The sequence below is a fragment of the Ixodes scapularis genome, unplaced genomic scaffold, assembly GCF_016920785.2.
Source record: "Ixodes scapularis isolate PalLabHiFi unplaced genomic scaffold, ASM1692078v2 PGA_scaffold13__105_contigs__length_92229423, whole genome shotgun sequence".
Classification (NCBI taxonomy): Eukaryota; Metazoa; Arthropoda; class Arachnida; order Ixodida; family Ixodidae; genus Ixodes; species Ixodes scapularis.
In genome coordinates, this window is record NW_024609839.1 from 51,010,952 (window position 1) to 51,036,818 (window position 25,867).

Genomic DNA, 25,867 nt, shown 5'->3' on the forward strand with positions numbered 1-25,867 from the left:
AAGAAAACTTTGTTTTTTTTTTCGCTTCACGTTCCTGGGACGTGTTTCTTTTAGCCTGTACACATTTTGGTAAAAGAAACTTGTTTCGAAGTTCTGAACCTCTGAATATGCAAGAATAGAACACTTCCGACGAATTCTTGATAGTTTTTTTTTTTCTCCTGCTTTTTATTCCCGCATTTATTCTTCTTTTTTTTTTTTTTTTTTTTTTTTTTTTTACTATTGGCACAGGTGTATAGGTCGAAAAGCCAGCTTTGAACTTCCGAACCACTAAGCATGTGACGAGCAGTGCCTTCTGACAACGAGTTTCTAACAATGACCATCTACGCAACCTTTTATGCAGTGAAGAGCGACAGTAGCTATACATATGCATAAATAATTTCAGATTAAAATAAGCTCGACCACGCCCTCTTTCCCCGTATTGTTTTCTTTAACAGTTCGAAATACCTGCAAGGGGGAGAAGGAGGCTGAAGCCCCCCCCCCCCCCCCCCCCCCTCGCTACCCTCTTTCCCCCCGTTTTTTCTCTTCCGACGCCACTTGTATGGTAGAACGCTCCTCGACCTCGAGTTGTGTCGGCTTTTGTGCTTTTTGCGAGGCGAGTCCTCCGTCCCAGAAAATAAACCTCCAGGACAATTACAAACTTCACCGGATCGGATTACTACCAGCGTGCAAGGGGTGGCGAGGTAGTTTGCCAGGTCGCTTCAAGATTTTTCTGAGCCTCAACCTCCTGCTCGCCCCTGGCCGTTTCGAACTGGATGAGTCTCGTAAAACAGTGTGTTCGTGCAATCACTACTGCGTGATGCAGGTTAAAGACCCCCCCCCCCCCCCCCCCCTGGGGCTGGCGGTCACAATTCTGCACTGGCAAATATTCTAGCACGTCCGGGACACTCGTCGTCTCATTTAATTGCCTGACCAACTTCGCAGAATCTAGATATCACACCCTAACTTTTCTAAACTTGATTTCGTGAAAACCAGTCAGTCGTGAAAACGTTATTTGAAACTGAAACTGTGGAAAAACTTGAAAATCGGACTTCGAACTTTGAAAACTTGGATTAGAAAGAAATTCAAAATCTTCAAAGTTTTTCTTTTTTTTTTTTGTTTTAGCGTTAAAGAGAATCGAAACCTTCGAACTTTTCGAACTTTATGCAAAAAGAAATTCGAAATCTTCGATTGTTCGAACTTCATGTCTATAAAAATTCGAAGCGTTCGAAGTTTTCGAATTTTTTTTTTCAAAGAATTTCGAGATCTTCGAATTTATCGAACCTGAAGTAAAAAAATATTCGAAATATTCGAATTCGAAATTTTGGAAACCGTGAAAGCTTCGAAATTTTCGAATTCGAAACTCCGCTGTGGTCAAAAGTTGCGAATTTTTCGAAATCGAACCTCGGTCGGTACGAAAATATCGAAATTTTTCGAAATCGAACCTTAGTTCGCTTCGCAAATATCGAAACCTTTCGAAATCGAACCTAGGGTGGTTCGCGACATCCCTAGAAACTGATATCAAGAGCCCTAAACTAAATGCAAACATGGGCGACATGAGGGAAGCCGCATTGCCATCGACCAGAAAATGGCGGCGAGCCACGGTAAGCGCGGGTTTCGCCAACGTCCCGCGACATGGCGTAATTGCTTTTGGTGCATATCTGTTTCCGAGACATGTTTCTTTCCGCGGCATTTGTCTCGACGGTCCTTTCTAAGTGTGTCCCCAAGCATTCCGGTGCTTCGATAGCCGGCAATGCCGCGGTCGTCGCCGGAGGCGATGCGTGTTATCGAGGTCGGCTACACGGTTATGCGTGTATGACCGAACCAAAACACGTTTTTTACAGCCTCGCATGATATCTGAACGTATTATCCGTTACTTATCGTGTAAATTTATGGTAATTTGTGTAAATAGCGTGTTTTTCACCCCAAATATTCACCAAATACACGGCACTTGCTAACAGTGTACCATGCGCATGCTACTGGTGATAGCAAGAACTTCGGCATACCCGAAATGTGGGGAACCCTAAAATGGAAGTTCCTCCAATGTGCTGCTTTCCTGTTTTAGTTTCAGTATTTGTTAAAGCAAATAAACATTGTGACTTTTTTTCTTCTCGAGTCAGTCTGCGCCAGCTTCGCCGACCCCGCTTCCTGTGAAGTCTAGAGCTATCTCGGGCGCGGTGATCATAAACAGTGTCGGCCAGCGTGTCTGCATCATTAATTAACGTGGTCCTGACTTTGATAACTGCATTTATAGCTTGTGGTTCTTGTCTTCCTTATTGTTATTGCCTTTTGGCCTGTGATAGATGTGTGTTGGTGACTGTGGGGTGCAGACGTCTAAGATTTCTGCCCATAAGGTTTGCTGCAGCCAATTGCTGTAACGACGACGTTGTGTCAGTAGTGTCGGGTAAGAAAAGTGCAAACTTTATTGCTGAAGTAAAATTGAATGGCTGCTACCTGCAATCAAAGAAAAATCAAGTCAACTAAAACAGGCTCAGTAACGGGTCCCCGTTTAGCTCGACCGCCCTCCTTGGCGGAGTCGTAAAGACTTGAAACGAGAGACGCGTCTCCTTTCAAACGTTCCCATTCTGCTTGGACTGCGTCCCACAGCTGGTCTTCTGTGGCAGAATAAATAGGAGCCCGCACCATGGCCGCCTTCATACGGCCCCACATGTTCTCAATGATGTTGAGGTCCGCGCCTTTCGGAACCCAAGGCAACTCCTCTATGCCGCCGCAAGTGGTCCTTCACGGTGCGCGCAGTGTGGATGGGCGCGAGGTCTTGATGAAAAAACAAGTTCCCGTCGGGGAAGAGACCACTCCAAACGAAGGGTATAAGGACGGTGTCCACCACGTCGCAGTAACTGGTCGATGTCAGCCTCCCGACTATGCGGTGCAGAGGACCGAGGCCATGTTTTGTGATGGCACCCCAAACGTTCACGGACGTCCTGCCGCTGGAAGCAACGTGCTGCAAGTAGGCAGGATCGTTCCTGCAGGAGCACATCGACCCTAGTTGAGCGGTGTGATTTTTCAGCCAAGCTATCGAACTGTATACACAGAAATTACGCAGATAAAGAGGAGAAAGGAACAAAGACTGTCACGACTACCCATATGAGCCAACGATAGTAAAAAATAAATAAACAACGTAATTAGCTTTAACTAACAATGGATACATTGCGAATAACATAGCAGAAAATTCAACTGTTAAGGGACCCCAGCCTTTTATCAAACGGAATTGCAGTAAATCACGAGTGTGTAGCGAGAACGTAAACGAACGACGAAATATTTCCGCAACGAAAACAATTATGACGATCTACGTAGAACAGCTAGCATACTAAGCAGGCCTTACCGTGCGCCGCGGGGTCGTCACACACGCACGCGTTCGTCTTTCCTGGTGGAGAACGTCGATTCGTCTGAAAAGACGGCCCGGCCCCAGTCATCCGCCGTCCACAACGTATGTCCCATCGCAAAGCAGAGCCTCGCTTCCTTGTTTGAAGGAGATAGCAGGGGCTTCTGCGCTGTCATGGCGCTATGCAGGCCGGCGCTTGCCAACCTCCGACGAATTGTCACGTCCGAAACGTCCAATTCCAGCTCCTCTCGGATTTCCCTGGCCGAAAGAAAGGGGTCCTCGACGACAGCGGCAATAATGTAACGGTCCTCATCCTCGGTCGTCGCTCTTGGGGGAGTCTCTCGAGGTGCGTCGTGGATCCGGCCTACATAACGGAAAGCTTGAACGATCCTGTTAACCGTCTTTAGAGGCCTTCTTACAAGGGCCCCGATGGCCCGCTGCGAGTGCCCTTTCTGGGAGAGCTCGATGATCAATCACCTGTCCGCCTCTGGAACTCTGGCCATGACGAGGTGCAGCAATCGTTCTGACAGCAATGCAAAGGCGCCTAAATTTATCAAGCACGCCGCATGCGGGGGAGGGGGCCTCGAATATTTTTTTAATAAAATATAAGAAACAAAAAAGGTATGATACTGTATCATGCATCAAAATATTCGCATGCTTGTCGCATGCCCGTTGGCTGATAAGTTCATCTACACGCATTTTAACCCCTGCGCTTCCATACGACATGCTTCGCGTAGAAGACGACGCCCGTAGCAGACGACGCGCGAGCGCTCCGATGACGCGATGCGCGCGATGAGAGCATATTCCCTCAGCAGGCGCGATGCGCGTGCGCTGGAACTTGCGCGCCGGGCCGTTAGGCTGCTCTGATAGTACCCGCTGCTAGGGTGCCTATATGTCTGTCTGTCTCAGGGTGAAGACATCCATTGTTGCCCTGAATGTGCCAGCGCGTGACGCTCTCGCGCACTTGGTGCGTGACTTGGGCGGTAAAATGGCGTCTATGCATTAGCCAAAGCTACGCGCTCGTGCTGAGTGACACCGGATTGCGCGCACTTCAAAATGCATAGAAAGAACGATTGGGCGGAAAAATGGCCGAGATGTCACCACTCAAGCAAAAGCGCGCGTGTGTATGAAGGCACTCACCCGCTGCCACGCGCTCCGGCGTTCCCGCTAACTGTGATCAAGGTAGTACACACACATATATATATATATATTTTGTTTTTGTTTTTTTATAGTATTACAGTGGCCACTGTACTAGTATCAACTTGGGTAGTGTTGGGACCGGAGGGGCTTGCCTGAAGCGCGTGGTATTGATCGCGACAAGTGTCGACACCGGCGCGTTATCCAGAAGGTGTGCGCATGCGCGGCTGCACGTGCGAAAATATGAATCTGGTGCCGCTTTGGTGGTGTGCACATAGGATTTCTGATACAGCTACATCCTGCCAGCGGTCGTACCGCGGCATCAATTACGCTGCATCACGATCGTTAGCAAAATGATGCTTCAATGTATTGGACGGTACAGGCTACATTACCCTTCCTTTACATAAAAACAATTGCGACTTTAAAGAAGCGGACTGCAAGTTGTTTCAGCTTAAAGGGGTTATGACACAAAAATCAAACGGATAGATTTTTCTTGAAATGGAATGCTCATATTCTACGTGATTTTTAGAGCTCTGGTAATTGCAATATTCAATTTACGAATTTTTATCATTTTCATCTGGCGACCAGGCAACACTGCCCAAGTTAGTCACACCATGGTGTCCATAAACCACGTGACCATGAGCACTCTCTCATTCTAGGCGCCCCCATGATCGTTCAAGCTATCCTCGTCGCGGTATGATCAAAACCGCTCACACAACTCGGTAACCCGAAAGCTATTCTCGCTCTCGCCCCCGGCCCGTTGACCTTCCACCCTGCAGGCGCCTGCGAGATATTCCCGGACGACGCCGGCCACAGCGAGCGCGTCCGTAACTCGTCGTCGCTGGTGCTGGTCGCCAGCGGGTCGCAGTCAAAATGAACAGCTTCCCACATCTTTTGATAGCAATCACTCTCATCGCTGCCGCGATCAATGTCGAACACTTCGACAAGGCGAGCGACGCCGTAAACGTAATCGTCACGGACCGCATGCTCGAGACGTGGAAGGTAAACGAGGAAGCTGAGGCTCGATACGCCAAGAGAGCCAAGTCTGGGAGTGCCTGCAAGGAGATACCACCCTGGAGGCTGGCTACGTAGCCAACCTCCAGCTCCGCCCGGATCTGCCCCTCCGAGGGGCCCGCCTATAAATCGATTTATTCACGAAACTATCGCGGCATTTTCAATACAAATTTAGCAGGATTATAGGAAAATACAGCGGGTCCTACCAATATAGTTATCTCATATTTTATTTTTAGCGTGTCATAACCCCTTTAAAGGCCGACGACCAGACTCGAGATTCTGCAAGGCAGAAGACCCTCCTCTCCACGCCTTCGGGGGAGGGAAGCGAAGGATGGAAAGAAGGGACCAAGAGGGGCGGGCATGGGTGGAAAGGGTAGGAGGGAGAGGAGGAAGCGGGTGAAAAGTGGAAAGCGCGAACTGGTCGTCGGTCTTTAAGCGCGAAACACATGTACGACGAAACCGTCCGATCCGACGTCCGACCACGCAACACGACGGTCGGAGGCGAGGGTTTTCAACGCTCTCCGATGCTACGAAAACCCTCTCCCCCCAAGGTCATTCCGGCAGTCCGCACGTCGGATCGGAAGGTTTCGTCGTACATGTGTTTCGCGCTTTAGAATTAGCTGCGACTTTCTGCTTGTCGAATGGTGAGCATTTTAAATGAAGTGCCTATTTCCTTGAGTCGCAAAGGCCGAACATTTGATATTTGAAAGGGATATCTAAAACTCAAAAGCAGTTTTTTTTTTCCCCTATCTTATTTTATAATGGAACGAACGGCACATACTAAAGTCCGAGATTGTTTTAGTATGTTTTTAATACCCCAGGTTAACTTCTCCGTCTTCTTTCCAGCCCGTCTCCTTTTCTTGACCTTAATCATCTCGTTTCACTTGTCACTCATTCTTGAGTTCATTTATGGGACGAACCGCCCAAGCGACGGTCGCAAAGGGTGAGAATATTTTATTTCTTCATGGCTGCCACGACCATCCGAGGACCACCCGACGTTCACTTGTAAGAAATGGCTTATAAGTCGTGACAATTTTTATCACGCGTTTTAACATTGAACTTGAGTCCAAAAACTGAGACAACGTGGGCTGAACAAGTAATGCTTTATAAGATTCAAAGAAAACAAGCAACTATTTCACATCATTTTGAGCAGAAAACATGAACACACGTGGATCAGGCAAGGAAAAAGTTGTAATAGCTTACAGCACGGCATTGAAATACATGATTACAATGTGGGTTGCATACATGGTTACAATGCGCAGCGCATTCATGGCCCTGAAGGTATACTTGGCATACCACATCTGGTAAGTTGTCGAAACAAATGAACACCGCCCTTTCGATGCTGCTCTTGTTTGACTTCGGCTCAAGAGCAGTCTCCAAATAAGCCACACCGTCGAAGTTGCTAAACTTAAAGGGATACTGAAGCGAAACTCGAAATACACCTATTATGGTCAGAAATAGGTTCAATATGATCAATCATATTCATAAATCATAATCGCGCGTTTGTATTTTGAACGGATGGCTATATTTTTCACCCTGATGGGCCCGATTGGGCGCGCGCTCAAAAATCGGCCATCGGAGAGCGCGTTGCGTCTTGGGATATTGGGCGCATTCGTGACGTCACTTGTGCCAGTCGGGAAAGGCTACGGCGTGAATGTTGTGGTTACGAGCGTTGCCACTTGGTGGCGCGTCGACGATTTACGACCTGTGACAACGTGGCCGTTTGAGATGTGCAAGGGTTGCACGCACGCTGCACCACGGGACCACGGCAAGTCGGCAACCACGGCAGCACTGACAAAACCAGCTCTGAGGCCGGATTCTCAAAGCGAATTCACGACGAAAAAAGTGCGTACGACAAATTTGAGAGAAAACCCGTGCTCTCGAAACGAAATTGTCGTAACCTTTGCGCAGGTTACGACAGAATCCTACGACAGTTCCGAAGCTGTCTTACGCACTTTTTACGATCAAATCAACAAGGCCGACAGCGTCGCTCAGTTACTTGGTATCGGCCACCAACGGACATTTATTTTTCTTCGTGCTCTTCTCGTGCGTCCCGACGTCAACCAGCAAGAAAAAAGGAAGGAGTACTTAAAACAGACCACGATGATCAAGAACGCAGGATCCACAAACACACGAGAAGAGCTACAACAGCCACGATTCTGCCGACCGAGCGAGCTCGGCAGAATATAGTAGGCCTAGCAGCAACATCGACTCGGCGCACCGTTGCTCCGGCGGTCCTTGGCCAAGACCGTCTGTCCATGACTGGCTGGCCTGCTGAATGGAATATGCCCGCGCGACCCTTGTGGACCCTTACCGGATGAGTAGTTTGTTCCTTGAGTCCCAGCTGTGCCAGTAAGCTCGTGTAGAGAGAAAAACATTCCAATTGAATATCGTTGCACAGCTCCTTTAAAGGTCCCACAATGCATCGCGGCAGCGGTGGCATGGCAAAACTTGCTGGTGAGATCAGTCTATTAGAGGAAAGGGGAGATAAACCCCTTCCCCCCTTCTTGAGCACTTATCATTTGTGACGTACGACAAATATTTAAAAAAGTTAATGAACAAATTTTTGCTTTAATAAGTAATATTTTTTGTGACTGCTATCCCCTTTTCTACAGTCAGTTGCAGGTTAAGAAACCAGCACAAGCTCCTCCCGTAGAGCCCTTTCCTCTTTCACTTTAGCAAAGAGAACGCTGGAAAGGAGGCGATCTTCTTGCCTCTTTTCCAGTGTTCTTTACTCTTTCCACTTTATCACTTCAGCAGGCGCTAAAGTGGAAAGAGAAAAAAGCTCTACGGGAGGACCTTGTCCTGGTTTCTTAACCTGCAACAGACTATAGTGTTTGCCAGGTCTGACAAGTGTAGGCTAAAGACAACACCCGTGATAACTCTCACCCCCTAATTAAAGGGATGTTCAACCGAAATTCGGAGTTCACAAAACAAGGCTGGAGCGATAGGCGGGACGCTGTAAAACCCCAAAGCATCACTCACACAGCGATATCTCTTAAAAATGGCCATATTTTTTTAGAAAAAAAAAAAAAAAAAGTGCACGATTGAACAAGGTCAACGAGACATCTTACGTCACGACTCTAATTCCCTCTCCTTTTCGCTTCGTCTCTTCGAGCAAGTGAACGGAAGCGAGGAAAAGAGAAGCCAGGCCGCTTCCCCTCATTCTCAACCGTTCCAGGAGAATCGAAACGTCACATTTCTCGCCTTGTTCCCGCCCTTCTTTTCCAAATAGACAGTCATCCGTTTGAGATATCGGATGTATGATGTTTTGGAGTTTGTAGCGTCCCGTTCAACGCTTCTGCGGCCCATGCATTTTGTGAAATGCTAAGTTTGGTTCGGCATCCCATGAAAAGATCGGTTCGAACTAAAATCAAACAGACCGAATAATGTAGTGAATTATTGTTCTTCTGCAGGCATCACCGCCGCGTACACGACGCTTACTACCACGGTCATCAACCGACACTTCACTAACTACAAGACAGTCGCTTCTGGCATTAGCAACGCAGGATTCACGATCGGGGGCCTCGCCTTCCCCCCAATTGCACAGCTCTTCTTCGACCGTTACGGCCTAAGAGGAGGTCTGTTGTTGGGGGGTGCTTTGATGCTCAACGCTGCCGCCGCCGCCTTACTACAACAAGATCCTCGTGTGGTGTCTGTTCCTACTTCTCACGAGAAAGCACGGACTGATTCTCCTAGAGCCAAGGCATTACGAGGAGCCACCCTTGAGAATGAGGGTTCCCGCGCTCCAGGAGAGCTCTCAGCCGGACTCCTGCCAAAATCTGCGCGGTCGTCGAGTAAAGATAATTTAAGCACCGAAGATGAAGACATAAATATTCTTTTGTCTTCAAGAGTGACAGACAACCCCGGAACTGATCAGCTCAATGCACAAAATATAGAACTAGTGGAACCACAAGTTCAGGATGCGCTAAATATGTACGACGTTTCGAGGACAGCACAGAAGCTAGTAGCAGGGTCAAGCGTTCGAAGCCATATACTCGGATCATTGTCGTTCTTTGCCATCCCCAAGTTCTACGCCATTGCATTCTCATATTCACACATTTTTCTTAGCGTTACCACCTACATAACCGTCGTCGTGGACCTCGCAATGGATCAGAAAATATTGAAATGGAACGCTGTTCTCTTGATCACGATCTTTGCAACAGCGGAGATGGTGTCGAGTTTTGCATCCGGATGGATTACAGACAAGGGCTTCTTGAGAAGGAGCACCATGATGACGCTGCACTTTCTCCTCTCGGCTATGGCCTTGTTTCTTTTGCCCCTTTGTTACTCGTATTCCCTCATGGTCCTTATGTCCGTGATTCTAGGCTGGTCCGCTGGAGCCACCGAGATCCTGATACATGTTTTCTTCATGGAACTGGTTGAGTCCGCCAACTTCAGCGTCTGCTTCGGTGCGGCGTCCCTCATGGCTGGCCTGTCCGGGCTTGCCAGGCCTCCGATAATTGGTATGTCTCGACGTGGTACTATCGTGGATACAACTGACTATAACATCGGCATGAGCTGTGGCGCCGTCTGCTTAGCGCCTAGCAGACGACCAAGTGGGGATGTGATCACAAACTGGAAGAGCAAGAGTGCCGCATCGCGCATGCGCAGTGTACGCCCAGCGCCGCGAGCATGCGCGGCTCTCAGAGATTTCGAAACGGTCACAGGTCGCGTGTTACAGCCAGCGCTGTGTCCACGATCACACACTGATAGGATCATTTTTAATTGCTATTGTAATGTCCATCACGCAATATGCTATTGGAATGTCCATCACGGGGCGAAGATCTTATCCGCCAATCACAGGTATAACCGGCGACCGGTTAAGAGTTGAGGGAAAGATCCTCTCACCCCTTTCCACTTTAGAACAAACGCTAGAGAGAAGGGAACCTCTTCTCCAGCGTTCGTCTGGGGAAGAGTTGAGGAAAAAATCTTCGCTGGAGAAGAGGGAACCTCTTCTCCAGCGAACGAACGCTGGAGAAGAGGTTCCCTCCTCTCTAGCGTTTGTTCTGCTAAAGTGGGAAGGGGTGCGAGGATCTTTCCCTCAACTCTTTGCTTTAGGTTGCTTTATAAAGACATTTTTTTTAAAAAACCGAGATTTTGCTATCCACACACTGGCGAAACAAGCGGACATCTTCGTACTGCCACCACAGGTGGCGTTGGTACTTGGCAGCATTGGAAAAAATAATTTTCCTGTCTTTCAATACGCAAGAATATTATTGTAAGAGATCTGTAGAGATAAGCGTAGTTGATGTATTGCATGCACAGTTTCAAAGACGCTTATTTTGACGAAGAACGCTGTCCTTACCGTGATGCTCCATAGCGATGTTGGCGCGACTGGTTCAGGACGACCCTTCTGGAGCTTCGAAGATTTGAATGAACCAAAAGGGCGATTGCCATGGCAACTGAGACCGATCAGCCAATCACATTGCGAGGTCTGGTTGTCTGTACGTTAGCATCCGTTTGTGTCCGACTAGCAGGCATGGGAGACAATGGCTTACTTTCCCAGTATCCATTTGGACAAAGCAGCCAGCTCACCGGCGACGACCAAAGCGGTCCATAAAGTGACGTCACGGCGGTTCCCGAGGCGGCCAATCGCAATCTAATGTAATGTCACAAAGAACGGCCAATGAAAATCAATGGAAGAGCGCTTCATGTGGTGATTTTTTTTTTTTTGCACTGATTGCAGCGGGGAGAATGCAAAAGAAGTGACTTAAGCCTCGGTTTGTCCCTTTTGTAAGGTTCCCGAGAATCGAGGAACGCCCTTTATCTCCCGCCCTGTAATTGCGGACCGCCAAATGTTGAAATTTTTCCAGCTCTGATTACGGCCTGCGGAACAGAGAATACGTCACGAATGACGCGACACCACTCGAAAAACAAAAATAAAGTGTCCGGGCGGCCGCATTCCTGTTTGGTTTGGACTGCCTTTTAGTGGCTAAATTCTCATGCGTTATTAGAAAAGGCGCACGAAGGGCAGAAATTGGACACGACTGCTGTGCCGGCGTTTGGCTGGAACCAGACATGTGCAACTTACTAAAAAGAGTAAGTTACTGAGTATCGGCCTCAAAAGTAATTTGAGTAGAATAGAACTTACTGAGTTAGAAAGTAATTGAGTAAAGAACTAACTATAGTAAAAAGTAGCGAATTACTCTTGAAGATGATCTTTATATATATTTTTTTATCGTAGCAAGAAAGTACAAAGGTTGTAATAGACGGTCATTTTAGAAAGACGGCCATTCTCTCGCTCGCGTTTTAGTGAAAACCTTTTATTGGCTCGAATAATCAATATGCTGTCAAAGTTCTTGTCTGGAGGTTCTGCGCCTGCTCGCCTTAAATTTTGTTCTTTTGTTTTTAGCCTTTTTGTTAGGTGACGTATAGTCATGCATAAATAGCTTCTCGCGAGCAGGCGTTTTTTTTCCGAGGAGCGCTTGGGCTGATGGCTTACATTCGAGCTAGCGGTGACGTCAGGACCCGTCCATGAGAAGCGGGTAGGGGGGAGCCCACAGATCAACGCGAACTGCCATTATCATCTGCGCCTGTGTCACCGCGGTCTGATCGAAACGGCAAGCTCGGTGACTGGCGGCTACGTGTTTGAGGACGACGAGATAAAAAATATGAATCAAAACAACTATGAGCACTTTTCAGCCGGACCGCGGTGACACAGGCGCAGATGATAATGGCAGCGGCGCGTTGATGTGCTTCCCCCTATCTGCTCCACATGGGCGAGTCCTGATGTCTGTGTGGTAGCGACCGGCCATGGGTGTGGCCAGAGCGAACCAGGTGCGTGTGAAGATGATGTGCTCCCGCTTGCACGGGGCACGAGACTGGGAGCTGGACTCGCACGAGACAGGGTCTGGACTCGATCAAAGCAGGGACCAGTTATGCTGATGTAAATAAGAGGAATTACATAAAACATGGTGTCAGAATAGAGGAACAACGAACAGTCTTCACCTGCTGCACAGAAAGGTGAGCAATGGCTGAAGCCAGCCTCAAACCTTCTGCTTCGATGGCATCGTTTATGATTCAGCCACCTGAACCTTTCTGCTTTACGTCACCCAATGAGTGGCCCAAGTGGAAGAAACGATTCGAACGGTTCCGAACCGCATCAGGACTTTGCCCAAAGCCTGAGGAGCACCAAATTGACGCCTTCCTTTATATAATGGGAGATCAGTCAGAGGACGTTCTCAGCACTTTCCAGTTGTCCACGGAGGATTCCAAGAATTTTGACGTCGTACTGCAAAGGTTTGACAGCTACTTTATCCCAAAGCGGAACATAATTTTCGAGCGGGCACGCTTCAACATGAGATCCCAACAAGACGGAGTCCATTGAAGAGTTCGCAACGACACTTCATACCCTGTCGAAGGACTGCGACTACGGCAATCTGCGAGAGCAACTGGTGAGGGATCGCTTCGTTGTCGGCATTCAAGACTCAAAACTCTCTGCAAAGCTACAACTTAACGCCGAACTAACGCTTCAGACAGCGCTGGAAACAGCCAGACAAGTAGAAAGCGTGCGCAAACAACAGGAGGAACTAAACCAGGATCGAAATTCGAACATCCACAAGATTTCGTCATCGGACAAAGAAAAAAGTGAAAGCCGTTTACAACTCCCTGTAACGCCGAATTAGAGCGCAGCTCTTGAGGAGGAGGAGGGAAGGGTACTGGGGGGGTGAAGTGACCTGGGGGGTCACGTGACCTTGAGGGGTCACGTGACGATGCCGATGATGTCATTAGTGACGTCACTGATGACGTCATCAGTGACGTTGACGATGCGGACTCCGATGACGTCATCAGCGATGATGACGAGACGATGCGGATGTCGGTGACGTCATCAGTGACGTCACTGATGACGTCATCCGCGATGATGACAGTGACGATGCGGATGCCGTTGACGTCATCAGTGACGTCACTGGTGACGTCATCAGTGATGATGATGATGACGATGCGGATGCCGGTGAGGTCATCAGTGACGTCACTGATGACGTCATCAGTGATGATGACGATGACGATGCGGATGCCGGTGACGTCATCTGGGAGGTCAGGTGACCTCGGCGGGGGGTCACGTGATCCTGGGGGTGGTCACGTGACCTCGGGGGGTGTCACGTGACCTCAGGGTGGGTCACGTGACCTCAGGGGGTCGCGTGACTTCGGGGGGTCACGTGACCTTTGGGGGGTCACGTGACCTTGGGATGCCCTTGGGGGTCGCGTGACCTTGGGGGTCATGTGACCTTGAGGTGACCTTGGTTACGCCGACGGCGACGGCGACGCCGCTCAAGCCGGGAACGGGCCCCTAAGAGCTGCGCTCTAAAAACTGCTTCTACGGCCCTCAGTACAAACAAACGCGAGGGTCCTGACGATAGAAGACAGAGGGAAAACACTCCATACCTGCAACGTCCGCTAACCATGCCATCAGACAACCGAACACGATGCAGGTGGTGTGGGAGAGACACGCATCCACGCACTTCGTGTCCAGCGCGGTCCAAAGTATGCACAAATTGCCACAAGAAAGGACACTTCTCCGAGGTATGCCTGTCAAAAAAAGTGGACTTCGTAGAAGCTCCAGGTCCCAACGTCGGTTTCCTTGGAACAGTGACATCTCCGCAAGTTAATAGTTGGGAGGTTGATGTGTTAATCCAGTCCGAGCCAGTGAGATTTAAGATCGACACAGGCGCCGACGAAACGGTAATCCCACCAGCGGTGTTCAACAAGCTTGAACCACAGCCGCTACTGCAGAATCCACCTCGCCAACTTCGTGGACCAGACGGAAAGGCGCTAGCAATACAAGGTGTGGTACGCCTCGCAATGTCCTACAAGGACCGAGTGTCTGAGCAGAACATTTATGTTCTCCAAGACGTTACCATACCCCTTTTAGGAAAGCCGGCTATCGAAGGGCTCCAACTACTTTCACCAATCAACAGGATCGAAACGACGGTAAACCCGAAAGTCGACTTTCCATCACTGTTCACAGGGTTGGGAACATTCCCTGGGGAATATCACCTGCAGCTCCAGGAGAACGCGAAACCGTTTGCTCTAAGCTCGCCACGTCGTGTCCCGATCCCACTGTACGAAAAGACGAAGCAAGAACTTCAACGTATGGAGGACATCGGCGTCATCTCCCCTGTCAGTGACCCAACCGAATGGTGCGCACCCATGGTGATCGTACCAAAGCGGACTGGAGCAGTGCGCATATGCGTTGACTTCACAGAATTAAATCGCTATGTCTTGAGAGAGTGGCATCCCATTCCGTCCGTCGAACATACTCTTGGCCTTCTTCAGGGCGCGAAAATCGCCTCGAAATTCGACGCTAACTCCGGGTTTTGGCAGATTCCCCTGAGCGACGAAAGCAAGAAATTCACCACGTTCATCACACCTTTCGGCAGATTTTGTTTCAACCGACTCCCATTCGGGATCTCATCTGCTCCAGAACATTTCCAAAAACAACTGTGAAGCATCCTTGAAGGACTCAGCGGTGTCGTATGCCTCATGGACGATGTTCTGATTTGGGGATCCTGCAAAGAAGAACACGACGAAAGACTCCGTAACGTCCTTGAAAAGATCTGCAGTGCAGGAATTACTCTCAACAGGGACAAATACTTGTTTGGTGTACAGGAACTCACGTTTCTTGGTCACCGAATAGACAGCCTAGGAATTCGACCCGACATTTCAAAACTCAAGGCTGTTATGGATATGCCACCGCCTACATCAAGAACAGAGCTACAGAGGGTCCTCGGAATGGCGACCTATCTGGCTCGGTTCGTAGCCAACTTCGCCGAAATCCTGCAGCCACTAACTGCGATGCTCTCAAAGAAGCAAGAGTTCGTCTGGGAACCAGTCCAGCAAAACGCATTTGACAGATGGAAAGCTGTCTTATCATCTGAACCAGTACTGGGCATCTACGATGCCAACAAAGAAACGGTAGTGACCGCAGATGCCTCATCGTATGGACTTGGCGCCATTCTCCGTCAACGGCAAGACGACGGGAGGTTCCAAGTAATCGCCTATGCCTCGAGACTGCTGACAGATACAGAAAAACGCTACGCGCAAATAGAGAAAGAGGGCCTCGCGTCAGTGTGGGCGTGCGAAAAGTTCAGCGACTACCTCGTCGGGAAAACATTCAAAGTAGGGACTGACCACAAGCCTCTCGTGAGTCTATTTTCTTCCAAGTCTTTAAACGATCTCACTCCACGACTTCAGCGAATGCGCATGCGTATGATGAGATACACGTACGAGATAACATACGTTCCAGGAAAGCAGCTCATGGCTGCAGACACGCTCTCAAGAGCACCTCTTCCCCTAAAAGAGTCGTCTGAACTGGAAGAAAAGGTTGAAGCATTCGTCCAATTTGTAAGGTCAACCGTTCCGGCTGTCAGTTCCAGCCTCCAGTGGCTCATCGACAGCCAGGAAAAGGATCCGGTTTGTCAGCAAATAAGATACTATTGCAAGCATAACTGGTCCCTGCTTGAGCCGGTAGCTTGTTTCAAACTTCGCGAGCTGCTCTAGGTTTGGAGCTGTTGGCCTCAGCAGTCTGTTCGGGATGGGAAGCTTTGACCGCAGTCGGCGTCCCATAAGTAGCTCGGCTGGGCATCCCACTTCTGACACCATGTTTTATGTAATTACTCTTATTTACATCAGCATAACTGGTCCCTGCTTCGATCGAGTCCAGACCCTGTCTCGTGCGAGTCCAGCTCCCAGTCTCGTGCCCCGTGCAAGCGGGAGCACATCATCTTCACACGCACCTGGTTCGCTCTGGCCACACCCATGGCCAGTCGCTACCACACTATTTCTCAAGATATCCAGAGATCGCCCGCCTGGAGAATACGACCGCACAAGTCGTAGTGAACCATTGCAAGAGTATCTTTGCACGACACGGTATTCCAGAAGTTGTCGTCTCGGACAATGGCCCACAATTTTCACGAGTGTCAACCTCAGAATTCGCCACTTTTGCTAGAGAATACGGCTTCCAACATATAACCTTGAGCCCTCACTATCCACAAAGCAATGGACTTGCGGAAGCTGCAGTGAAAATAATAAAGAGCTCCATGAATAAGACAAGAGACCCGTATGAGACCCTGCTGTCTTATCGAACAACACCCCTGAAAAACGGGTACAGCCCAGCCGAGCTACTTATGGGACGCCGACTGCGGTCAAAGCTTGCCATCCCGAACAGACTGCTGAGGCCAACAGCTCCAAACCTAGAGCAGCTCGCGAAGTTTGAAACAAGCTACCGGCTCAAGCAACGGTCGGCTTACGACAAACACCATGGTGTCCGCCATCTGCCCGACATAGTCGATGGAACAGACGTATGGGTTGTCGATCTCCAAAGGAAGGGAACGGTACAGTGCCCAACATCAGAGCCACGCTCATATCTCGTTGACACCGGCCAAAGCGTCGTGGGAAGAAATCGTACACATCTCGTACCATACACCAGTGAGACCACTCAGACCTTCACGAATTTGGCGGCTCCTGCCGATAGTGATGGGCAAGAAGTACCACAGGAGGGGTGCGAGGACGCATCACATCCTCACACAAGGACGGGACGCTGCATTAGACGTCCTTCTCGATACTTAGATGACTGATCATTCCCAAGGGGAGGGGGATGTGTGGTAGCGACTGGCCATGGGTGTGGCCAGAGCGAACCAGGTGCGTGTGAAGATGATGTGCTCCTGCTTGCACGGGGCACGAGACTGGGAGCTGGACTCGCACGAGACAGGGTCTGGACTCGATCGAAGCAGGGACCAGTTATGCTGATGTAAATAAGAGGAATTACATAAAACAATGTCAGCGATAGTTGGAACGTAAGCCACCAGTCAAGCGCTCCTTGGAATAAAAAATGCCCGCTCGCGTGGAGCCATTTAGTATCTGCATGACTGCACTTCGGATGTAGCATTTCTACTTTGAGGATTCAAAATGCCTGAGCTTGGTTTTTCAGGCAGTGTTTGTTTTGTTTTTCTTTGTGTAAAAATGTTGGGGGGAGGGGGGGGGGGTTACAAAAGTCTCTTGAACGATCTTCGAATCTTGGAAAACCTGAGCCCTATGAGGAAAGAGCAACGCAAGGGAGCCACCTTTGCGTTGCCCTTTAGCACGCGACTTTTTCGAATACAGCACAGAAGCACAGGAACACCATACAGCTTCGGAGAGGATGCGGCATTTTGTCGCCTCCCTTGGGTGAGAATGTAGCTCCTATATTTGAAAAACACTGGACACGACAGACGAGGACACGACAGAAGGGACAAACACGAAACGTCTCAATAACATGTAACATCAACCAGCTCGCCTTTTTAGCTACTCTTTCTTCAATGTAACTCCCTTCGTGGTGGAGATCTGGGGGCAAGCCTTTTCTTTCAAATGCCCTGCTCGTATTCTGGAGCTTATAGGGACAAAAAGAACGTCAGTCTCGGACGCTAAACCCGCGGTTTACTCAGCCCCACTTAATTGAGAGCAAAATCGAAACGCACCTTAGCGTTTCGTGCTTGTTTCCGACTGTCGTTGAAGCAGACGGCAAAGCTCACAGAACCCCGAAAAGATAGCTGTAATTCTCTCTGCAGATATTCTTGACTTGAGGTCTTTCCCATATTTTTCGAATATCATCTGATATTCTGACATCTCATTTCATTTCGCGCGCGAATGCTGGTTGATAAGAAGACCTACCACGACATTTCGAAAGTAGTTTGTAATTTGAGAAGCAACCCGAAACGAGAAGTAAACTACTAGAACAAAATAAAATGTAATCGAAATTCACTCAGATTAATCAGAATAGTAGTTAAGCTGTGCAGTAACTTGAGTTGAAGTAGTTGAATTACGTACAAGCCTGGCTGGTCCGGTTGAACGCGGTCGTTGCAGTTGTGTCCGACCTGTGCCTTACGTGGCCTTCTTTAGTGACGCTGGAAAATTCCGCACTAAGGCTTTCTCATCTAAAAGGTGTTGATGAAATTCACGCGAGGGTGAAATCGGACAAATTTCCCAGCAGAACGCGCATCACGTGACGAAAACGTCACGCCTGCTGTGAGGCCCGGTTACGTCATCTCCGCAGCGGAAGGGCAGATGGGATATACGCTAGAGCGATACCAACATTCTCCCGTTTGGCAGTAAAGCAGGTTGGCTCCGAAATACGATTTGTCGTCAGAAGTGGTGGTGTCAAGATTAGAAACCGCTATTGTATTCGTTTTGCGCGGTGCCAAATAAAAAAACAAACAAAAAAAAAACTGTATTTTGTTGCTAAACGCTGATATCCATACCACCGGCACTTTGCCCGTGTGATCGACGGAACTCAAGGAGTTCCGGTGGCTGCTAACGCCACGCACATCCGACCGTGGATCTTATTTATTTATATTTTTGGACAGCATTATTTTTAATATTGGAGCACCTCCTGGACTACGTCGGATTCCGCGGTCGCGCTGGGTTGGGGCGAAAGCAGACCTTTTTCATCCTCCATTGACGTGCGAAAAAGAAAATGCTCCGATGAGATACAGTTTCACGACCACCATCCGGGTCTTTCTCCCGTTTGTCCCAACCCAGCAAGGAGCAAAGTGCGTGGCAGCCCTTACCCACTTCTATCCCGCCCCCTTTTAGTAAAACGGTGTAAGACCGTTTTAATGTCTATACCATGTGACCCTGACTCACGGTGTAGGAAGCCCTGACTTTTGAAAAGGGTCTATTGCTCACTAGCATCGTTACGTAGCATTATCAATTTACAGACAAGTCTATGTTTGCCTTGTATGCACCGCGCTTGCACAAAAATCATATTCGCGGTAAATATTTTGCGCTTGCGCCGAGCCGACATAAGCGCCACCTGTTGCAGGTTCAGAAAATTAGGACAAGTTGCTCCGCCGCTCTGTCCACTTCAGCAGAGTGAAGGCTCCAGAGGATTTAAAAGGTTAAAAAGCGCAACAAAAAAAGGACAATAAAGACACAAACAGTGTTTGACAGTGTTTTTTCTAATAAAACCAGTTGTGAGTTAGCGCCCGTCCTGTCGTCTTTGTGTCTTTATTGTCCTTGTTTTGTTGCGCTTTTTAACCTTTTAAATCAGTATGAACCATCTCGCCCAAACACAAGATTTAATGCTCCAGAGGAAGCAAGAGGCGAGCAGGGTCTCGCCTCTTCTCCAGCGTCCGCTCTGCAAAAGAGGAAAGAGTGGAGGGGGCTTGACCCGCCTTTTTTAACCTGCAACGGGTATGGCTATGTATATACTTCACAAAACACAACGTGTGCACTTATGCGTGCTGTTTTGTATTTTGTCGATGTTGTATTCGGACGTCCGCATTTTCTTTCTTTCTTCAGGACACTTCAGGGACGGATTGGGAAATTATCGCGGATTGTTCTGGCTCCTAGGAACTTTGTCAGCCTGCAACGTCGTCTTATGGTGCGGGCTTTGCTTGAGAGAGAGGCGGAGATGCAACGAGAGAAATCTCGACAAGCGGCAACCGAAGGAACATCCCCAGGCATGACAATCTGCCGCTGACTGTTATTTGTCACGGTCTGCACCCGTCCAAAGCTCTGTTCTATTCCCTCTTTACGTACCAATAAACCAACAGGGATCAAGAAGACAGTCACCAACGGGCATCTCCGTCGTGAAATCTGGACTAAGGGCAAAAACTCGCCCCGACTACGGACGCGGTGAGAACTTACCATGCTCGCCCTTTTCACAGTGATAGCCGTTGCTCGTCGCACCACCACTCGAAACTTTATGCCGCTGTGTCACGTGTCCTTGTGTCACAGTGTCATCAGGGTATCGCGTGACGTCACGGTGGCTTATAAGATCACGGTGTCACATGATATTGTGACGTCTCGTGACACGGCGTCACGGCGACATGTGAAGCTGGGATGTCACGTTACGTCACGGTGTCGTGGGACGTACGGGCGTCACATGACCGCGAAGACATCATACAAGAGACAGTCTTCCTTGTATGGTGGTCACGTTAGTCATACAGCCTGCAGGCATGTTCAAGAGCATTTACGAACACAACATGTGCTTCAAACATGCCTGGGACGTGCCGCAGCTGCCGCTGCCATCATGTCTGAAACGAACACCGCGTCTTCTGTATGGCGACTGACCGGTCAGGGTTAGTCAGGGTGACCGCGTGTTAGGAGTGCTTTGTGTGTGTGTGAAATAAACGAATGCGTCAATCTCCGAGCAGGCGTTGGCGATGGTTCCTCGACGGAAGGTGCAAGGTACATAAGGATATATACGGTGTCTGAATTTACTAGGCTCGATCTAAAATGGACCGTAAAAATCGACGCGTGCACGAAGCATTCTAAACTTTTCGTCAAAGGTCTATTGCACAGGTCCGTTTTTTTTTCTTGTAAAATTACAAGGCATAGCTCCCTTTCTGTAAAAAGATAGGGCCGAAAACTTGCCATGGTTAACGGCGGGTGCATGGCGACGCAGACGACTGTGCCGAGCGGCGGGGGCGCGTTTGGCGCACGTATTGCATGGCGTCGGGAGCAGCGTCCGAAGGTGTTGCCAACGTTACTACACTACCTCAACTGTGAAACTCCCGTGGAAGGGTGTCCCCCCTCCCCCTTACTCACTTCAGTCTGCCTCCCGTCGTTTGAAGCGCCATCTAGTTTTCGGTTTCAAAACTGTGTGTTTCCATAGAGTACGATGGAACGCCATCTAGACGGGCTGTGCTTCGAGAAGTATACGTACTGCATAGAAGACACTGCAGTTATCAACCGTCCGGCGCTTCGAACAACGGGAGGCGAGTCGTGGTGAATGAGGGGAGTACTGCTCGTGCAAGCAGCGTCAATGAGCAGTTCCCTATAATTATGGTGCTTGGAACGCGTCTCCGACTGGTGTGTTTAGTGTCCTATGCTGCCCATACATCAAAAGTGGTCCCCAAGTGGCAACAAATGACGTCACAGAAGCCGGAGTGCCATGCTGTTGACTGTCGCGATCCTGGCGGTTGGCCATAGAAATGCTGGCGAAAAGCGCGAGCGAACGCGAGTGTCGCTGTCGTCACGGCGTCCCAGGCGTCCCAACTCTCGGCTGCTGTAGCTTCCGTGGACTGTCACAGTAGAGAGCGACCTGCAGCAGAACAGGCGTCTGCCATATCCACCACAGCTGCTGAGACACCACCAGGGTCGCGACCGCCGACACCATGACACTTCTATGACGTCATCAGGTGGAAATCGAGGGACCACTTTTTCGGACGCGGTAAACACACCAGTCGGAGACGCGTTCCAGGCACCATACTATAATCTAATAACGTTGAGTGTAGCCGACCAGCGAAAGAATGACTCGCAGACGAAATCCGTCGCAGCAAAAACGCCGTTGTTTTGCCACCGTTTTTTTTTTCTTTAACTTTAAATTTTGTTTTTATTGTCCGAATTTATTTGTAAACCAAAGGTACACTATAAAAATATTATCTTCATTTTAGTAAATCAAGGTCGTTGTGAACTGTCTCGATTAGAGTTCTTAGGCAGCGCCATCTATCAATACGTGCGCCAAACGCGCCCTGCCGCTCGGCTCAGTCGTCTGAGTCGCCGCCCGCCGTTGTCCTGACAAGATTTTCGCCCTATTTTTTTTTTGTTGTTGTTGTTGTTCTTACAGAAAGGGAATGTAATTATCCTGTTTATGGGCTCTGCAATTTTACAAGAAAAAACGGACCTGCTGTTGTATCCCTGCGGGCGTCCGGCTTCATCACCAAGTATCGGCGATCGGCGAGATGGACCGGTCACACGTGGCGCCCTCGTTTTCCCGAGGCATGAAAGAAAGGAACTGCCTCGGCTGCCCCGACAGAACTGGCAGCGCCGGGAAGTCTCCTCATCTGGCGTAGTTTTGAACGTCCCGGACAAAGGACGCTCCTACAGCCTCGAGCTACCTGGGGGTAGCAAGACAACGAGAAAGAAAACGGTCTGGTGCAAGAGCGCGCGCAAGAGCGTGGTGTTTTTTTTATCTTTTGCTGGAACTCGCAACCTCGATGAACGCTGCTGACGATCAGCCGCCTAACCTGTACATAGGATGTAATTAAATCTGTACATACTGTACAGTTCGTTACCGCTGATCGGCTCCCAGTCTCCTGCCCCACTCCCGCTCCCGTGCCTGGCATGAGTCGACACACCACCAACCAGTGTCAAACGCTCGGTCCCAACACTGCGAAATACACGTATGACGAAAAGTTTAGATTGCTTCGTGTAGGCGTCGATCTTTATGCTCCATTTTAGATCAAGCCTGGTGACTTCAGACATCCTATATTAGGGTCCGATAAGATGTCGCATGGTTTCGCTGCGACTGCGTACGGGACTGGTCCTTTTTTGTAAGTACACACGGTCAAAAGGATCCCTGAACGAAAAGATGTTTAGCGTTCATGAATTCGGAAATGAGCGCAGCGTTTGCTTCATTTTTTTTTTCTTGTGGTTTCTTTCTTTGTGGTGGTTAGGGCAGTGAAAAAGGACAGGACAGAGTTGCAAGATATATTTTAACCGCACAACGCGGAAACGCCTCGACCTACGGTGGCGCCAGACGGTGTTGAAAGCGAGCGGCAAGTGACGTCACGCGCTCGATGCTGTCAAAATATATTGGAAAAAAAAATTAAAGACGTTTACGAATCTCTGTAACGCGAAATTAGAACGCAGCTCTTGAGGAGGAGGGCAAAGTATGGAGGCGAGGGTATGCCCCGCCTCCTCCTCCGTACCCTCCTCCTCTGCTCCTTGCCCTCCCCTCCTTTTCCCCTCCTTCTTTCCTGCTCCTCATCCTCTCCCCTGCCCTACTCCTCCTCCTCCCCCCTCCTCCTCCTTAGCACGTGACGCCAATTTTCCCGCGGAGAAACTAAATTAGTTCATAGGTGACGTGCACTTCGTCATGTGACGTTATTTTCCCCGCTAAATTTTGCGGGGAAACTAAACCGGTGTTGAGGTCCCGTGACGTTAATTTTCACGCTAAAATTAGCGGGAAATTGAATTGCTGCTGAGGTTACGTGACGTCAAATTTCCGGTACATCTCGCGGAGAAACTGAATTTGTTCAAAAGTGATGTGACACCAAGTCATGTGACGTCAGTTTCTTTGCTAAATTTAGCGGGAAAACTGAATTCACGTGAAGTCAATTTTGCCGCTAAATGTAGCGGGAAATTTAATTGCTGTTGAGATCACGTGACGTCGATTTTCTCGCTAAATCAAGCGGAGAAACCGATTTTGTTCATAGGTGACGTGACACCAAGTCACGTGACGTCATTTTTCCCGTGAATTGAATTGGTTTTGAGGTCACGTGACGTCAATTTTCCCGCTAAATTTAGCGCGGTTACGTAGACGCCGCTCAACCCGGAAACGGGTACCTAAGAGCAGCGCCCTAAAAATTTTGTGCGGCCAACCGTCCCAATCTTTAATGAATTTTTTTTTATTGAGTATCGGGGTTAACTAAACGCATTCATATTTACGATTCTGTCTCTGTTAGGTGCAGCCATAGCCTCCTTTATACTCACAAAGCCTGTCAGTTTGACGACGGAGCCGTAGAGTGCTCGGTCGCAGATTTGGAGCGCGAGGATCTGGTAGCACAGAGCATTTCTCGGGGAGCCTGTAGTCAGCGCACAGCTTTTGCAGCGGCGAGGACCCGGAACGTGGTTTTCAAACCCTGCGAGAAAAGAAGCGGTAGCCCGAGGAACGCGAGGAGCACGAGCAGACATTTCATCGCTCGATACAAGTATGTTTCGGCGTCTCGCCGCAGCGGGGCGCCCGTTACATACCTCTCCTCTCGTTCGTTGTCTACCGCTCTATCTTTTCACTTTCAGGGGCCGCGTCTCGTGGCGATCTGCCAGGCTTCGTCAGTATAGACCGTTCCATTAGGGTCATAGCAGAGAGGGTAAAAGAGAAAAAAATGCACTCCCCCTCTCACCCCGCGTGTCGTCCGCTCCGCCGAGTGGGCTGTAGCTAGCGTCCGGTTGGCGTGCAAACTCTGTTTAAGATCGCGTCATTTTGAAACTTTCAAGCGCAGATGCGCAGATTTTGGTAGGCCAGCTTTTGTGTAATATTATGCTAGATAAAAAGACTCACAGGGTTCAATTGCGCTGTTACCTGCGTGCAAATAAAAAAAAAACATTTGGGAAAACTATGTCAGATTGGCCGGTCTCTTTGGCGAAAAGTAAATCCGGTTGCTGTACCTTTTTACTGTACAAAAGTTCGTACTGGTGTAGGCCTTTAACGACCATGAGTGGAAGTATGAAATAATAAATAAAACGTGCTCTCCTGCCGCAATACAAGCAGTAGTTGAGGGTAGTACTGCCGGCTGACTCAACCGCTATTTAAGTAACGGAAAAAGGATATTCCAGTTGATCATTTAGCAAAATAGAACAACAGAGAGCTATAGGCTGATTTTGGAGTAGCCACAACTATTCTAAGAACGCGAACCACTTCACAACGGCAGCCACGAGCGAGAGTTCGATGTTCGGTAGAGCCCGCCGATACAGCCCAAAGATGGAGAACGGCAACCTCCCGGTTGGTCGTCTGCTAGCGGAGTCGGGCGCGTGCCCTCTCTCTCGTTTTACCCCGCCGAACCCGCTGAACTTCCCAGATGTGTGGAGAGGGCGCTGCGGTCGAACAAAATGGTGCCGCCCAGAGAGCGCTAAATGGAATGGTCTATAGAGGAGGCTATGGTACAGTTCACCCTGATCATACCCAGATAGCACAAGGGGGCCCCACGTGGGCTGGGTCAGCCCCTATATGGGCAACCCATGGCGTTTCGGGCTGCCCATGTAATACCCCCGTGGGTCCCACCCTGGGTTATGTAGGAACAAATTTATCGTAGTTGTGGGCCAATCGAGGGCCCGCCCACTTGGGCTGCCGACGCAGTACCCTCGTGAAACCCACTTAGGCTACGCGTAGGCGTAGCCAAAGTGGGTTTGGGCTGCCCAGGCGATGCCCCTGTGGGTACCATCTGGGCTATACGAAGGCAGAGTTTTACACAAAGGTGGGCTCGCCTCGGGGGCACTGCGTGGGCACGCCCAACTTGGGCTGTCCGTGTAATGTCCCCGTGTGTCCCACCTCGGCTATATGGGTGAAAGTTGAGCATAGATGTGGGTTCCGAGGGGACAGAGTGTGGGCATGCCCAGCTTGGACTACCTGTGCAGCTCCCAAAATGTCACCTTCCGCTAAGAAAAACATTTAGTGCACGTTCTGAAGATTCAACGTAAGAGATCGGCCTAATTCGACACCGCATTACCGAGCATTGTAATTTTAGGCGTGAGAGAAGTTTTAAGTTTGCACACTTTATTACTAGCTTACTACTCAGCGTGTATGAAGGGAACGCCGTTTTACTTGGGGTGGTATTAAATTTGAGGGTAAACTCCAAACATGCTTATCAGAATGTCGTCATCTGCTCTAAACCTCGGTGTCTGTAGCCGGCTCAAGTTTGCGATAGTCCACCAGGATGTTATACGGAAACATATGCACAGTTTTCTGCTTCAATT

General features: G+C 49.3%; 1 protein-coding gene across 1 annotated transcript; it reads left to right on the plus strand.

Moving 5' to 3' along the window:
* The first annotated feature begins 8,794 nt into the window (after positions 1 to 8,794).
* On the plus strand, positions 8,795 to 19,993 carry LOC8041747 (monocarboxylate transporter 1). The gene is made up of 3 exons (XM_042289632.1): positions 8,795 to 8,801; positions 8,887 to 9,936; positions 19,748 to 19,993. The coding sequence occupies exons 1-3, from the start codon at positions 8,795 to 8,797 to the stop codon at positions 19,912 to 19,914; spliced, it is 1,224 nt and encodes a 407-aa protein (XP_042145566.1). The 3' UTR covers positions 19,915 to 19,993.
* Positions 19,994 to 25,867: the final 5,874 nt, after the last annotated feature.